The sequence below is a fragment of the Anomaloglossus baeobatrachus genome, chromosome 1, assembly GCF_048569485.1.
Source record: "Anomaloglossus baeobatrachus isolate aAnoBae1 chromosome 1, aAnoBae1.hap1, whole genome shotgun sequence".
Lineage (NCBI taxonomy): Eukaryota > Metazoa > Chordata > Amphibia > Anura > Aromobatidae > Anomaloglossus > Anomaloglossus baeobatrachus.
Window position 1 is genome coordinate 762308137 of NC_134353.1, and position 15722 is coordinate 762323858.

Genomic DNA, 15722 nt, shown 5'->3' on the forward strand with positions numbered 1-15722 from the left:
AGGTATTACATAGTACCCCGCTGACCTGGGCCCTCACCTGATTTATTTCGCCACCTCTGAGCCCCCCCGAGTCCTCACTGAGGGTCTTTACCGACCCAAAAACGACCCAGTTAACGGAGGCAGCCATTTTGCTGAATCCTAAAAATCTCAGATTCATCAGAAACCAAATTTTGGAGACACAAACCACGAATCATTGTGCTTGTGTCTTGTCACCAAACAATCTGCCGCTCTGTGTCCTCAGTCGCCACTGCCTGACATTCCACTCTCCTGCGGCAGAACCTGCAGGCGTCCTCGTGCACCTCCATTATATCAGCCTGCTATGGAAGCGGCGCGTACACTAATGTATAGCCGTATTGTGCGGGTGACGGCTGCCCCTCCGCGGCCGCTGCCGGTATCACACCCTCACTGTACAACCACCGAGAGATTTGTTTCCATCCTTCGCTGTACTTCCCGCCAGGAGGTGTCCATCGCTTTGCCTGTGTGGGCTTTGTGCTAAAATTAACTAATCCTGCTTCTAAATGGTTTAATATTGGCACACAAAAGGCACCTACATATCCACTGGTGTACCGTTCCTCTGTCTGTAATGATATAAAACTCAGCGAGGCTTCATGGTTGCACTGATATTTCCGGCAATGCATAGGACACCTAGAACGGAGACACAGGAACTCGGGCGGCGGAGGACCCCGTTGCTGTGCGCCGATTGTTGTAGCTGCTCTGTCGGTGCTCGTGTGGAAGTTTCCCGCTGTTGTCCCGGTCACCGAGGTCCGGGTGTAGGGAGGCGTGTGCCGGACAGACATGAGCTCGGTCGGTGTGATGTCTCCGGCCGCGGCGGCAGCTAATGATTACTATGAGGAGGAAGAGCTGGAGAGTGCGGACGAGGAAGATGACCGGAGCTTCAGGGGCCGGGAGTCTGACGAGGGTAAGAGGAGGACACGCTGCTCCCACAGGTGTCCCCACGGGGCAAGAGGCGGAGCTGTGCGCCCAGGACTACCAGAGCCCCCCCCCCACTTGTGTGCCCAGGACTGACAGATCAACCCCCCCCCCCCCCAGCTGTGTGTGCCCAGGACTGACAGATCCCCCCCCCCCCAGCTGTGTGTGCCCAGGACTGACAGATCCCCCCCCCCCCAGCTGTGTGTGCCCAGGACTGACAGATCCCCCCCCCCCACTTGTGTGCCCAGGACTGACAGATCAACCCCCCCCCCCAGCTGTGTGCCCAGGACTGACAGATTCCCCCCCCCCAGCTGTGTGCGCCCAGGACTGACAGATCCCCCGAAAGCTGTGTGCCCAGGACTGACAGATTCCCCCCCCCCAGCTGTGTGTGCCCAGGACTGACAGATCCCCCGAAAGCTGTGTGCCCAGGACTGACAGATTCCCCCCCCCCAGCTGTGTGTGCCCAGGACTGACAGATCCCCCGAAAGCTGTGTGCCCAGGACTGACAGATCCCCCGCGCCCCCCCCCGGCTGTGTGTGCCCAGGACCGACAGATCCCCCCCCCAGCTGTGTGTGCCCAGGACTGACAGATTCCCCCCCCCCCCCCCCCCCGGCTGTGTGTGTCCAGGACTGACATCCCCCCTCCCACCCCCACCCGGCTGTATATGCCCAGGAGTGACAGATCCCCTCCCAGCTGTGTGCCCAGGACTGACAGATTCCCCAGTTGTGTGTGCCCGGGTCTGGCAGATTCCCCAGCTGTGTGCGCCCGGGACTGGCAGATTTGCCCCCAGCTGTGTGTGCCCAGGACTGACAGATTCCCCAGTTGTGTGTGCCCGGGTCTGGCAGATTCCCCAGCTGTGTGCGCCCGGGACTGGCAGATTTGCCCCCAGCTGTGTGCGCCTGGGACTGGCAGATTTGCCCCCAGCTGTGTGCGCCTGGGACTGGCAGATTTGCCCCCAGCTGTGTGCGCCCGGGACTGGCAGATTTGCCCCCAGCTGTGTGCGCCCGGGACTGGCAGATTTGCCCCCAGCTGTGTGCGCCCGGGACTGGCAGATCCCCCCCTATCTAGCTGTGTGCGCCCGGGACTGGCGGATCCCCCCCCCTATCTAGCTGTGTGCGCCCGGGACTGGCGGATCCCCCCCTATCTAGCTGTGTGCGCCCGGGACTGGCGGATCCCCCACCCTATCTAGCTGTGTGCGCCCGGGACTGGCGGATCCCCCCCCTATCTAGCTGTGTGCGCCCGGGACTGGCGGATCCCCCCCTATCTAGCTGTGTGCGCCCGGGACTGGCGGATCCCCCCCCCTATCTAGCTGTGTGCGCCCGGGACTGGCGGATCCCCCACCCTATCTAGCTGTGTGCGCCCGGGACTGGCGGATCAACCCCCCCCCCCCAGCTGTGTGTGCCCAGGACTGACAGATTCCCCACCCCCCAGCTGTGTGTGCCCAGGACTGACAGATCCCCCCCCCCCGGCTGTGTGCGCCCAGGACTGACAGATCCCCCGAAAGCTGTGTGCCCAGGACTGACAGATTCCCCCCCCCCAGCTGTGTGTGCCCAGGACCGACAGATCCCCCGCGCCCCCCCCCCCCGGCTGTGTGTGCCCAGGACCGACAGATCCCCCCCCCAGCTGTGTGTGCCCAGGACTGACAGATTCCCCCCCCCCCCCCGGCTGTGTGTGTCCAGGACTGACATCCCCCCTCCCACCCCCACCCGGCTGTATATGCCCAGGAGTGACAGATCCCCTCCCAGCTGTGTGCCCAGGACTGACAGATTCCCCAGTTGTGTGTGCCCGGGTCTGGCAGATTCCCCAGCTGTGTGCGCCCGGGACTGGCAGATTTGCCCCCAGCTGTGTGTGCCCAGGACTGACAGATTCCCCAGTTGTGTGTGCCCGGGTCTGGCAGATTCCCCAGCTGTGTGCGCCCGGGACTGGCAGATTTGCCCCCAGCTGTGTGCGCCCGGGACTGGCAGATTTGCCCCCAGCTGTGTGCGCCTGGGACTGGCAGATTTGCCCCCAGCTGTGTGCGCCCGGGACTGGCAGATTTGCCCCCAGCTGTGTGCGCCCGGGACTGGCAGATTTGCCCCCAGCTGTGTGCGCCCGGGACTGGCAGATTTGCCCCCAGCTGTGTGCGCCCGGGACTGGCAGATTTGCCCCAGCTGTGTGCGCCCGGGACTGGCAGATTTGCCCCCAGCTGTGTGTGCCCGGGACTGGCAGATTCCCCAGCTGTGTGCGCCCGGGACTGGCAGATTTGCCCCAGTTGTGTGTGCCCGACTCTGGCAGATTCCCCAGCTGTGTGCGCCCGGGACTGGCAGATTTGCCCCCAGCTGTGTGCGCCCGGGACTGGCAGATTTGCCCCCAGCTGTGTGCGCCCGGGACTGGCAGATTTGCCCCCAGCTGTGTGCGCCCGGGACTGGCAGATTTGCCCCCAGCTGTGTGCGCCCGGGACTGGCAGATTTGCCCCCAGCTGTGTGCGCCCGGGACTGGCAGATTTGCCCCCAGCTGTGTGCGCCCGGGACTGGCAGATTTGCCCCCAGCTGTGTGCACCCGGGACTGGCAGATTTGCCCCCAGCTGTGTGCGCCCGGGACTGGCAGATTTGCCCCAGCTGTGTGCGCCCGGGACTGGCAGATTTGCCCCCAGCTGTGTGCGCCCGGGACTGGCGGATCCCCCCCCTATCTAGCTGTGTGCGCCCGGGACTGGCGGATCCCCCCCCCATCTAGCTGTGTGCGCCCGGGACTGGCGGATCCCCCCCCCTATCTAGCTGTGTGCGCCCGGGACTGGCGGATCCCCCACCCTATCTAGCTGTGTGCGCCCAGGACTGACAGATCATTGCCCCCAGCTGTGTGCGCCTGGGACTGGCAGATTTGCCCCCAGCTGTGTGCGCCCGGGACTGGCAGATTTGCCCCAGCTGTGTGCGCCCGGGACTGGCAGATTTGCCCCCAGCTGTGTGTGCCCGGGTCTGGCAGATTCCCCAGCTGTGTGTGCCCGGGTCTGGCAGATTCCCCAGCTGTGTGCGCCCGGGACTGGCAGATTTGCCCCCAGTTGTGTGTGCCCGACTCTGGCAGATTTGCCCCCAGCTGTGTGCGCCCGGGACTGGCGGATTGCCCCCAGCTGTGTGCGCCCGGGACTGGCGGATCCCCCCCTATCTAGCTGTGTGCGCCCGGGACTGGCGGATCCCCCCCCCTATCTAGCTGTGTGCACCCGGGACTGGCGGATCCCCCACCCTATCTAGCTGTGTGCGCCCAGGACTGACAGATCATTGCCCCCAGCTGTGTGCGCCTGGGACTGGCAGATTTGCCCCCAGCTGTGTGCGCCCGGGACTGGCAGATTTGCCCCAGCTGTGTGCGCCCGGGACTGGCAGATTTGCCCCCAGCTGTGTGTGCCCGGGTCTGGCAGATTCCCCAGCTGTGTGTGCCCGGGTCTGGCAGATTCCCCAGCTGTGTGCGCCCGGGACTGGCAGATTTTCCCCCAGTTGTGTGCGCCCGACTCTGGCAGATTTGCCCCCAGCTGTGTGCGCCTGGGACTGGCAGATTTGCCCCCAGCTGTGTGCGCCCGGGACTGGCAGATTTGCCCCCAGCTGTGTGCGCCCGGGACTGGCAGATGTGCGCCCGGGACTGGCAGATTTGCCCCCAGCTGTGTGCGCCCGGGACTGGCGGATCCCCCCCCTATCTAGCTGTGTGCGCCCGGGACTGGCGGATCCCCCCCTATCTAGCTGTGTGCGCCCGGGACTGGCGGATCCCCCCCCTATCTAGCTGTGTGCGCCCGGGACTGGCGGATCCCCCCCTATCTAGCTGTGTGCGCCCGGGACTGGCGGATCCCCCCCCCCTATCTAGCTGTGTGCGCCCGGGACTGGCGGATCCCCCACCCTATCTAGCTGTGTGCGCCCGGGACTGGCGGATCCCCCCCCTATCTAGCTGTGTGCGCCCGGGACTGGCGGATCCCCCCCCCTATCTAGCTGTGTGCGCCCGGGACTGGCGGATCCCCCCCCTATCTAGCTGTGTGCGCCCGGGACTGGCGGATCCCCCCCCCTATCTAGCTGTGTGCGCCCGGGACTGGCGGATCCCCCCCCCTATCTAGCTGTGTGCGCCCGGGACTGGCGGATCCCCCCCCCTATCTAGCTGTGTGCGCCCGGGACTGGCGGACCCCCCCCCCCTATCTAGCTGTGTGCGCCCGGGACTGGCGGATCCCCCCCCTATCTAGCTGTGTGCGCCCGGGACTGGCGGATCCCCCCCCTATCCAGCAGTGTGCGCCCGGGACTGGCGGATCCCTCCCCACCCTAGGGGGTGTGCCCAGGACTGGCTCAGATCCCCCCCACAGTTGTGTGTGTCTAGGACTGGCAGATCCCGTAGCTGTGCATGACTAGGAGCACACTGTAATACTTAACTCATAATGGCCGTCTGACCTTAGCTAAACCTATCAGCCACTGTCGGTGTCGGCGTCATTTATGATTGTTTAAACCGCTGGATGTTGCTGTCACTAGCAACAGCACCCTCTAGATGTCTAAGTCCTTTCCTATCCCATGCCCCTTTATCCAGACATTATGCTGTCCTGAGAACTATTGGCAAGTTGTATATCAAGCCTCCTGATGATCCGTGGCCGGAGAAACGCGTTGAGGCGAATCCGGGGCATATCTGGGACGCGCACATGACCCCTTACACGATAAGTGCTTGACCACCTCCTTATGACTAATTGGGTTGACCTTACCTAGTTGCTCCTTGTTATGCATTTGCACTTTTTTATGCATTGACACTTTATCATTAGACTGGCTTCTTGGGGCATATGAGTTGTCTGATCAATTGCACTCGTTTGCTCTTGAAGCCGGGATCTGTTTATTTATTTATTTATTTATTTATTACTATTTTTGCACAATATCTTGCGCTATGCACTTATACATGCACTTTATCAAATATGCATATTAAGTTGCCATTTGAGCACTAACTGTATGTATCTAATTATCTTGGATACTCCTGGTCCCTGAGGTTATTTGTCTATCTGAATTGGATGTTCCTGGTATATTATCACCCCAGGGTACACCAGAATTATCTGAGGTTAGTCTGAGCCTGGTGGTCATGTGCGATTGTCCCAATCACTCTGTCCACTAAGTTTGAATGTGCCCTACCCATAACCTTCTATTCTATCATTCATGACTGTTTTTGAGGGTCTACTAGGGATTCCATAGGGACAGCCTCCGCTGAGTGGGGGCGCCATTTTCGTAGATATCAGGGTGCCAAACCCCGCGGTAGGTAGTGGACAGAAGGGAGGTTTATCGGATAGGGTGAGAACCTTTCCTCCCTTTATTTTTCCTGTTATGTTTGCACAAGGTTTGTGGATATTTTAATCAGAAACTAATAAAATTTGCGTTTTAAAGAGTTATATGATTTTGTTATACTACACCCCCTTTTTCATAAAGTCTATCCTATGAGCACCTTAAGATGGTGATTGGGGGTCTCCAATGGTTGCATAGCAATGCGAGGGCACAGAATGGCTGCAGAATATGCTGGCTATGGTGTCCTTTAGGCTGCGTGCCCACGATCGGGGTTCACAGCGTTTTGGACGCAGTGTGTTTTCGTTGTGTCCAAAACACTGCATTCTACTGTACGAGCACAGTGGATGGGATTTCTAGAAACCCTGTGCCTACTGTGCTTGTTTTTCCTGCAGCCTAAACTTACATTAAACCATACGTGTGGCTTCCTGAGCTGCAGCATGTCAATTTATTGCTGCGGACCCACAAGTGTTCTCCACAGGGAGAACGGAGAGAAAGTCCGCAGCGGTCCGAACCTGGATTGTGGGCATAGGCAGCTGCGGTCTTCTGCAGAGAGCAAACGCGGCCCCGCAGGAGAGTGTCCGGACCATGGGCACCTATCCTTAGAATGTTAGCAAATGTTTATTTTAAGCACCTGGACGGTTAACAAAGTATCTGAATGTGATTTTGAATACTTTGAGGGGTGACGGTATAAATGTTGGGGGTTGTCCAATATATAGACACTTTAAAGAGTTACCATCGTTTTAATTCTCATTTTGTGCATCAATAGTTCTTGTCAGATGTATTACAGAGGTGTTTATTTTTCTCAGACAAATTTGCTTCTTTCTCTGGCAGAATTGATCAGTCATTACTGAGATAGGAGATGGCAGTTACTAGTGATGTGTCGGTCGCGACCGATCCGAGACAAAAAGCTGGCACCCAGTGAGTGCCACTAAATTCTCTTAATGGCACTCGCTGGATGTAAAATTCTGGCGTTCGGTGGATGAAACCCCGCCCACATGAGCAAACCCTGCCCACTCAGCAATTTTGTTGGCCTCTTGCAAGTGGGCTGAGTTTTAGCAGCGGGTATTTCGGCCACGTTAATATAATCTTAACCCCTTAACGACCTATAACGTGTATATATACATCTCAGGTCGCCTCCCTCCCTTTGATGTGGGTTCGCCTGTGCTATGATCCTCTCATGTGAGAGAATTGGGTTCCTCTACGCCGACACTCTGATCAGAGTTTGATCGGAGTGTCATTACCACAATGGATCCGATTCCCTCCAGAGTGAATATACCGCGGATGACCCCGGCCTGATAGATGTTTTTGTTTCTTTTGTTAAGCTGCATCTCGGAGACAGAGGTTCTTCTGAAATTGGAAAATCACTTTAATAATTTATAGCAGAATGTGCTGTGGAGAGTCCTTGTTTTTGTGACACTGTTCCATAATGTCCTCTATGTTTTCCATTATAATTTATAGATACTGAAGATGCGAGTGAGACCGACGTAGCAAAGCATGACAACGTGGACTACGTAGAAATGAAAGAACAGTATGTACATCTTATAGCAATGTGTTAGTGCCTAATTAATGTAGATGTCTTGTTCCTGTGTAATGCCACAGTATAAGGAAATCCTGTTCCTATAGTGGTAAGGTATGGTCCTAAGTCTAAGCTTACGTTGTAAAACTAGGGCCACTCACATCCTTGTGCAAATTCATGTGTTCATTTTTATGGCAGACAGGTGCATGGTCTGCCTACCGACGGCTGTTCCTCCCGACCCCTCCCAGCCTTATACATGCACACTTGTCTTGGAGAAATGACTTGTGTTAATAGGGAGAGGGGAGTAAGCCACTGTCATATATCTCTGGTGAAGGCTTATTGAATGTGAGATCAAAGGAATATGCAACTTGAAATCCAACATGCCCAATCCTCTGCACATATTCCAATAGATCAGACCTGGGCAAACTGCGGTCTGTTTACCACTTCCGGACCTCTGGCTTTTCCTATGAGACACGGGTCAGGACAGCAAAAGGGCTGTAAGCAGTGGCCCACAAACAGATTCGGCATGTGCTATCTCACTCTGCCTTGTTGATTTAACCAGCATTTGCATCATCTGTATGCAGTTACCATTGAATACTATCGTGGAGGAGAGACCTGTCGGCTCCGTTTTTCACCAAAAAGCCTGTTAGACTTAGGGTACCTTCACACTTAGCGATGCAGCAGCGATCCGACCAGTGATCTGACCTGGTCAGGATCGCTGCTGCACCGCTACATGGTCGCTGGTGAGCTGTCAAACAGGCAGATCTCACCAGCGACCAGTGAACAGCCCCCAGCCAGCAGCGATGTGCAAGCGACGCTGCGCTTGCACGGAGCCGCCGTCTGGAAGCTGCGGAGACTGGTAACTAAGGTAAACATCGGGTATGGTTACCCGATGTTTACATTAGTTACCAGCGCACACCGCTTAGCTGTGTGTGCAGAGAGCAGGGAGCCGCGCACACTGAGCGCTGGCTCCTTGCTCTCCTAGCTGCTGTACACATCGGGTTAATTAACCCGATGTGTACAGCAGCTACATGTGCAGAGAGCCGGAGCCGGTAGCACAGGCAGCGTGAGAGCTGCAGAGGCTGGTAACTAAGGTAAATATCGGGTAACCACCTTGGTTACCCGATGTTTATCTTGGTTACAAGCTTACCTCAGCTGTCAGACGCCGGCTCCTGCTCCCTGCTCGCTTCATTTGTCGCTCTCTCGCTGTCACACACAGCAATCTGTGTGTCACAGCGGGAGAGCGCCTTTGAAGAAAACGAACCAGGGCTGTGTGTAACGAGCAGCGATCTCGCAGCAGGGGCCAGATCGCTGCTCAGTGTCACACACAGCGAGATCGCTAATGAGGTCACTGCTGCGTCACAAAAAGCGTGACTCAGCAGCGATCTCGGCAGTGAGCTCGCTGTGTGTGAAGCACCCCTTAGTGTCTTTGTACAGAAGGAGTGATGATGCACAGAGCAAAGACTGGAACAGTTGGGAGTCATCATGGATCCACAGTAGGGCTTGGTTCAAAAAGCAAAAACCCACAGGGGTATATGGGAGATGATAATAATACAGTGGAACCTCAGTTTACGAGTAACTTGGTGTGAGAGTATTTCGCTATACGAGGAAAGCTTGCTGTAAATTTGTAACTCAGTTTACGAGCCTGCTTTGCTGTACGAGCAAATACTCACCGCACACACTCCTGGTTCCGTACTTTTAACCCGCTCTGACCTGCTCTTACAGTCCACACAAACACACACAAACACGCGCAAACACACACACATATTATGCCCACCTTACTTTCCGTTCCCTCGCCGGCCTCCTGGTTCTTGTATTTCGCCGGTACAGGATGTGTATCTGGTAACCATCGCAACGATGGAGGAACTTCCGCTGTTAGCCGCTTCTCAAAGGCAGCGCGCTGACCAATCCGAGGCAAGCGGCTCCTGCCTTTGACGTCAGCGTTCTGGCAGCAGAAGCTCCGGCATCGGTCTTGATGGTTACCCGATACACATACTGTACCGGTGAACTAAAAGATCCAGGAGGCCGGTGAGGGAACGGAAGGTAAGGTGAGAATAATGTGTGTGTGTGTTTGTGTGTGTGTGTTTGTGTGGAATGACACAATAGGGGACCAGGATGGGACATTTAACAAGTTGTGGAACGAATTGTGTGAGCTTCCATTATTTCTTCATCGTTCCTTATGGGAGACCCAGACCATGGGTGTATAGCTTCTGCCTCCGGAGGACACACAAAGTACTACACTAAAACGTGTAGCTCCTCCCTCCTAGCATATACACCCCCTGGTAGCCAGTCCTAGCCAGTTTCAATGCTTTGTGTTCAGGAGGTCACACACACATGCATTCTCTGATTTTTGATTTTTTTTGATTTCAAAGATTTGGAAGAAAAGCGGGTCCAGTCTGGACTCCCGGCATGTCCCTTCTCACCCCACTGTGTCGGCGGTGCTGTTAAGGTTGATTTTACAAGGCTGGAGCCTTCACATGCTGCACTCCTTCACCATCCCTTGGGGCTCTGGCTTGAAGTGGGAGCCATCACGGTTCTCACTGCTTTGCAGGAGACCGGTCTCCATCCGCAGCCCTTTCAGGATCCTGCCGGACGGAGCGCTCACCTCCCAGGGACCTGGCACCTGCGTCTCACAAGCTAAGTACTGAGACGTTTTTACCACAGAAAGTGGTCTTTCCAGGGGTCCCTTGTACTTTATATATTGGGGAGAGTGTGTTATATGACTGTGTTAACATTTCCGGCCGGTTCTCCAGTTTTCACTGGAGAACCGCGCCGATGGTGTCGGCACGCTGGCCGCATGTTTAAATCTAGGCCCCGGCTTCGCCTGAGGCCTAGTTTCGGTTTCACTGCCCCTGCATGTCAGTCATGCAGAGGGACAGTGCGGCTCCGCCCAGCGGCCGTTCAGCACAGGGAACGGACACTCCTCACTGAGGAAAGATTCCCTCCCCTGTATACCTCATTTGCCCGCTCTCAGAGTAGGCCCCGCCCCCTCTCCTCGCTCCGGTCGCCATTTTATCAGCGTTCTCAATGTCTGCATAGGCACAGAGATACCACATTGTGACAAATGGGGGCCTGGGCTGGGGGACTGGAGGGCACAGAAATGTATGTTAAACGGTCTGGCAAGCCACAACCTTCGGTTGTGCAGCTGCTTATATTCTCTGTTTATATACTCTGCTGGGGGTCATTCTGGACAGAGCCCCCACTTCTGTAGCATGTCTCACATCAGAGCAAGGCTGCAAGGCTGTTCTTAATATGCACTGCATGTAGACTCGTACTGCCTGTACCGAGCACATAAACACAGTGGTCCCTCAGCCTGGAGGCTCATCAGTGGTCCCTCCAGCTGCTCCGGCTCCGGTGGCTGAACCCCCGGTTTGGGTAGAATCCGCTCTTTCCAGGGGACAGCTGTCCCGGACTCTGCTGAGCATGCATTAGCCCCCTTCTCAGGGCGCTTCTGCTGCTACGGCTCGCTCAGCAAAGCTCACAGAGGACTCTTCATCTGGTCTCAGACCCCGTCCTCATAAAATGGAGACGCAGGGTCCCCTGTCCTTCCCCGTCACGCAGCTCTGATTCACGAGCTGACTCAGGCTATGTGCGCATGTTGCGTACAAGCCCTGCAGAAATTTCTGCAGCGATCTGAAGAGCACATGTGCGCTTTAGATCGCTGCAGAAATGTCCGTAGTGAGCGCCGATTCTATGCGCTCTGCCTGCAGCTCCTGCCATAGACAGAGCAGGAGCTGCCGGCAAAGCGCAGGAAAGAAGTGACATGTCACTTCTTTTTGCGCAGCGCTTCGGCAGTAGCCGAAGCGCTGCGCTCTTAGACGCCACGTGCGCACGGCCCCTGCACAATCTCCATAGACTGTGCAGGGGCCGCAGGACGCATGCAGTTACGCTGCGCTACAAAGCGCAGCGTAACTGCATGTTTTTACGCAACGTGCGCACATAGCCTCACAGGACGAGGAGGATGTCTTTACTAGGGGCTCGGACGCTACTTCATGTACCCCATTGATCTGTCCGAAGGTGACGCAGATGCTAATGATTTGATTGCGTCCATTATATTTGTACTGGACCTCAATCCGCCTGTATCAGGGGAGCATCCCCCTCTGGCAGAAAGGCATCAGTATACCTTAAAGAGAACAAGGAGTGTGTTCCTTAACCACTCCAGTTTTCAGCCCACTGTGACCAAGCCCAGAGCCTGTCCTGACAGACGCTCCCAAAGCGTGGTTCTGATGACTGTTTCCCCCTTCCACCAGAGGTGGTCAAGGAGTGGGCTCATTCACCAAGGGTGGTCCCTCCGGTGTCTAGACTTTCAGCCCGGATAGTTGTATCAGTGGCTGACGGCACCTCTCTAAGGATCCCACTGTACATTAATTCTGTACTGGACCTCAATCCGCCAGTATCAGAGGAGCAACCCTCTCTGGCAAAAAGGCACCAGTTTACCTTGCCTAAGAGAACAAGGAGTGTGTTCCTTAACCACTCCAGTTTTCAGGCCACTGTGACCAAGCCCAGGGTCTGCTCTGACAAACGCTTCCCAAAGCGTGGTTCTGATGAGTTTTCCCTTTCCACCAGAGGTGGTCAAGGAGTGGGCTCATTCACCAAAGGTGGTCCCTCCGACTCTCAGCCCGGACCGTTGTATCAGTGGCTGATGGCACCTCACTTAAGGTTTTGCTGTCCGCCAGGTTGTCCTTCTGGCCAAATCTGTATGGAGGCGGCAGGGGCCTCGTTCTCCCCAGCTTTTGCAGCAGTGCGGGCTTTCAAAGCCATCTCTGCTTCTCTAGAGGAGATGCATTCCCTCACAGGGACTCTATGCCCGAAATGGTTGCCTTACCTTCCAGACTTCAGTCTTTTCATCCTATGCCATGTCTGCCATGCTGGAGACTCTCACCGCACTGCGGTAGCCTCGGCTAATTTCCTCGCTATCCGCAGGCTCCTGTGGCTTCGGAAGTGGAAGGCAGATGCTTCTAAAGAAGTTCCTTGCTGGGCTCCCTTTTGCTGGGACCAGACTATTCGGGAACAACTGGATGAAATTATTAAGGAAGCTCTTGGCGGGAAGAGTTCTTCCATGCCACAAACCTAAACCAGGAAACCTGTCCAGGGCAGGAATCAGTCGAGGTTTCGTTCTTTTCGTTCCTCCATCTGATCGTTCTCTAAGCCCTCGGCCTCGTCCACTAGCTCAGCCAAGGATCGTAAACCCAAATGGCGCACGAAGCCACGTCCTCAGAAGACCGCAGGAGATGCTGCCACTAAGTCAGCCTCCTCCTGGCTATCTGGCCACGCCAGCAACGTCCTTGGTCGGTGGCAGGCTCTCCCACTTTGGCGACGTATGGTTTTTACACGTCTCCGATCAGTGGGTGCGGGATACATCTCCGACGGCTACAGGATAGAATTCTATCCAGCCCGCCAAACAGATTTTTTTCTGTCAACTCACCCCTGCTCCAAGGCCGCCGCCTTCTCACAGGCCGTGGCATTCTTGCAGGCCAATGGAGTAATTGTACCGGTTCCCGACTGGGAACGGTTCTGAGATTTCTGCTTAAATCTATTCCTAGTCCCCGAAGAGGGCGGTGCCTTCCGACCTGGATCTCAAGCTTCTCAAGCATGTTCAGGTGCGGCATTTTCGCATGGAGTCTCTGCGATCAATCAAGACCCAAGGAGATTTACTAGCATCCATCGACATCAGAGATGCCTATCTGCATGTGCCAATCGCAGTTTCACACCAGCGTTGGCTACGTTTTGCAATCGGAGTGGTCCAATTCGTGGCTCTTCCCTTGGGGTTAGCCACGGCCCCTCGAGTATTCTCAAGGTCGGGGCAGCTGTGATTGCGGTCCTGCACCTCTAGGGGTTGGCAGTGATCCTTTTGTCCTGGACGGCCTTCTAGTCTGGGCTTCATCCAGTTCAGACTGTTAGCGGAGTGCCTCGCTCACTCTCGCCACTCTAACCAATTCGGGTGGCTTGTCATTCTGTCCGTCCACTCTGACTTCGACCCAGAAGTTCACGTACCCAGGGACGCAATTCGAAACTCTGTCGGCACTTGTGAAGCTGCCCTTAGTCAAACAGCAGTCCCTCCGCTGGCGGTCGACGTCGTTCCATCAGGCACCTAATACAGGTGCTGGATCAGATGGTGGCGTCAATGGAAGCGATTCCCTTGCCCAGTTCCATCTGCGTCCTCTGCGGCTGGATATTTTCCGCTTTTGGAACAAGCGGACTTCCTCCTTCCACGGGGTGGTGGCTTCGCCACAGACCAGGGGCTCGTTTCACAGGTGGCTTCGGCCCCTCTGTCTCAGGGACGCTCCTTCCTGGCCCCGTCCCGGGTGATCCTCACCAGGATGCTAGTCTATCCGGCTGGGGAGCAGTATATCTCCACCATGGAGCGCAGGGCACTTGGACTCTGTCCGAATCAGCCCTCTGGATCAATGTGCTGGAAATCAGAGCTGTGTTTCTAGCTCTCTAAGCCTTTCACCATCTGTTGGCGGCCAGGCACATTCGAGTCCAGTCAGAATCAACCTCCAGGGCGGGACACTCAGCCGCCTGGCAATGTTGGAGGTTCAACGCATTCTTCAGTGGACGGAGGACTCCTAGTCCACCATATCCGTAGCCCACATCCCAGACGTGGAAAACTGGGAGGCAGATTATCTCAGCCGTCAAACCGTGGCTCCACGATCCTCAGGCTTTTGCGGCAGACGCACTGGTTCAAGTTTGGTCCCAGCTTCGTCTGTCTTACGTGTTTCACCCTCTAGCTCTTGCCCAGAGTCCTGCGCAAGATCAGAATGGAGGGCCGTCGGGTCATTCTCATTACTCCAGACTGACCCAGGCAAGCTTGGTACCCTGACCTGCTCCATCTGTCCGTAGAGGTGCCATGGCATCTCCCGGACTGTCCAGACCTTCTCTCACGAGGTCCGTCTTTCCGCCAGAATCCTGCGGCTCTCAGATTGACGGCGTGGCTTTTGAGTCCTGGATCTTGACGACTTCTGGTATCCCTCCTGAAGTCATCTCCACTATGACTCGAGCTCGGAAGTATCCTTTGGCCTTTTTGCCTTGCCGACCCTCCTGTCCCTTCTACAGTCCGGTCTGCAGCTAGGACTATCCCTCAATTCCCTTAAGGGACAGGTCTCGGCTCTGTCAGTGTTGTGCCAGCGGCGTATCGCCCGGCTGGCTCAGGTGCGCTCCTTCATGCAGGGCGCATCTCACATCATTCCGCCTTACCGGCGGCCTTTGGAGCCCTGGGACCTTAATCCGGTCCTCACGGCTTCCGGAAACCCCCCTTTGAGCCTCTTAGGGAGGTTTCTTTGTTTCGTCTTTCACAGAAAGTGGTCTTTCTAGAGGCCATAACTTCCCTCAAGAGAGTCGCTGTTTTGGCTGCACTCTCTTCGGAGTCACCCCTTTTTTGGTTTGTCATCAAGACAAGGTGGTTCTCCGTCCGACTCCGGACTTTCTCCCTAAGGTGGTTGCTGCTTCCACCTTAACCGGGGCATTTTCCCTGCCTTCCTTTTTGTCCGGCTCCTGTTCATCACTTTGAAAAGGCGTTGCATACTCTGGATCTGGTGCGGGCGCTCCGGATCTATGTGTCTCGCACCGCTGTTCTTAGGCGGTGCACCTCTCTTTTGTGCTGACCACTGGTCAGCGTAAGGGCCTCTCGGCATCTAAGCCGACCCTGGCTCGTTGGATTAGGTCGGCCATTTCCGATACCTACCAGTGTACTCAAGTGCCTCTCCCGCCGGGGATCAAGGGACACTTGACCAGAGCTGTCGGTGCCTCTTAGGCTTTCAGGCCCAGGCTACGGCTCAGCAGGTCTGTCAGACTGCCACTTGGATTAGTCTGCATACCTTTTCGAAGCACTACCAAGTGCATGCTCATGCTTCGGCAGATGCGAGCTTGGGCAGACGCATCCTTCAGGCGGCTGTCGCCCATTTGTGAAGTTAGGTTTCGCCTACTTCTCAGTTTTTCTGTTTATTCCCACCCATGGACTGCTTTGGAACGTCCCATGGTCTGGGTCTCCCATAAGGAACGATGAAGAAAAAGAGAAT

The 15722-nt window shown here is 56.1% G+C and overlaps 1 protein-coding gene across 1 annotated transcript in view; it reads left to right on the forward strand.

Moving 5' to 3' along the window:
- Nucleotides 1–665: 665 nt before the first annotated feature.
- SUDS3 (SIN3A corepressor complex component SDS3) overlaps nt 666–15722 on the forward strand; it is a 133633-nt gene continuing 118576 nt past the window's right edge. Inside the window, exons 1-2 of the mRNA XM_075324268.1 lie at nt 666–919; nt 7647–7716. Coding sequence (XP_075180383.1) covers nt 796–919; nt 7647–7716 — 194 coding nt within the window. The 5' untranslated portion in view covers nt 666–795. The remainder of the gene's footprint in view (nt 920–7646; nt 7717–15722) is intronic.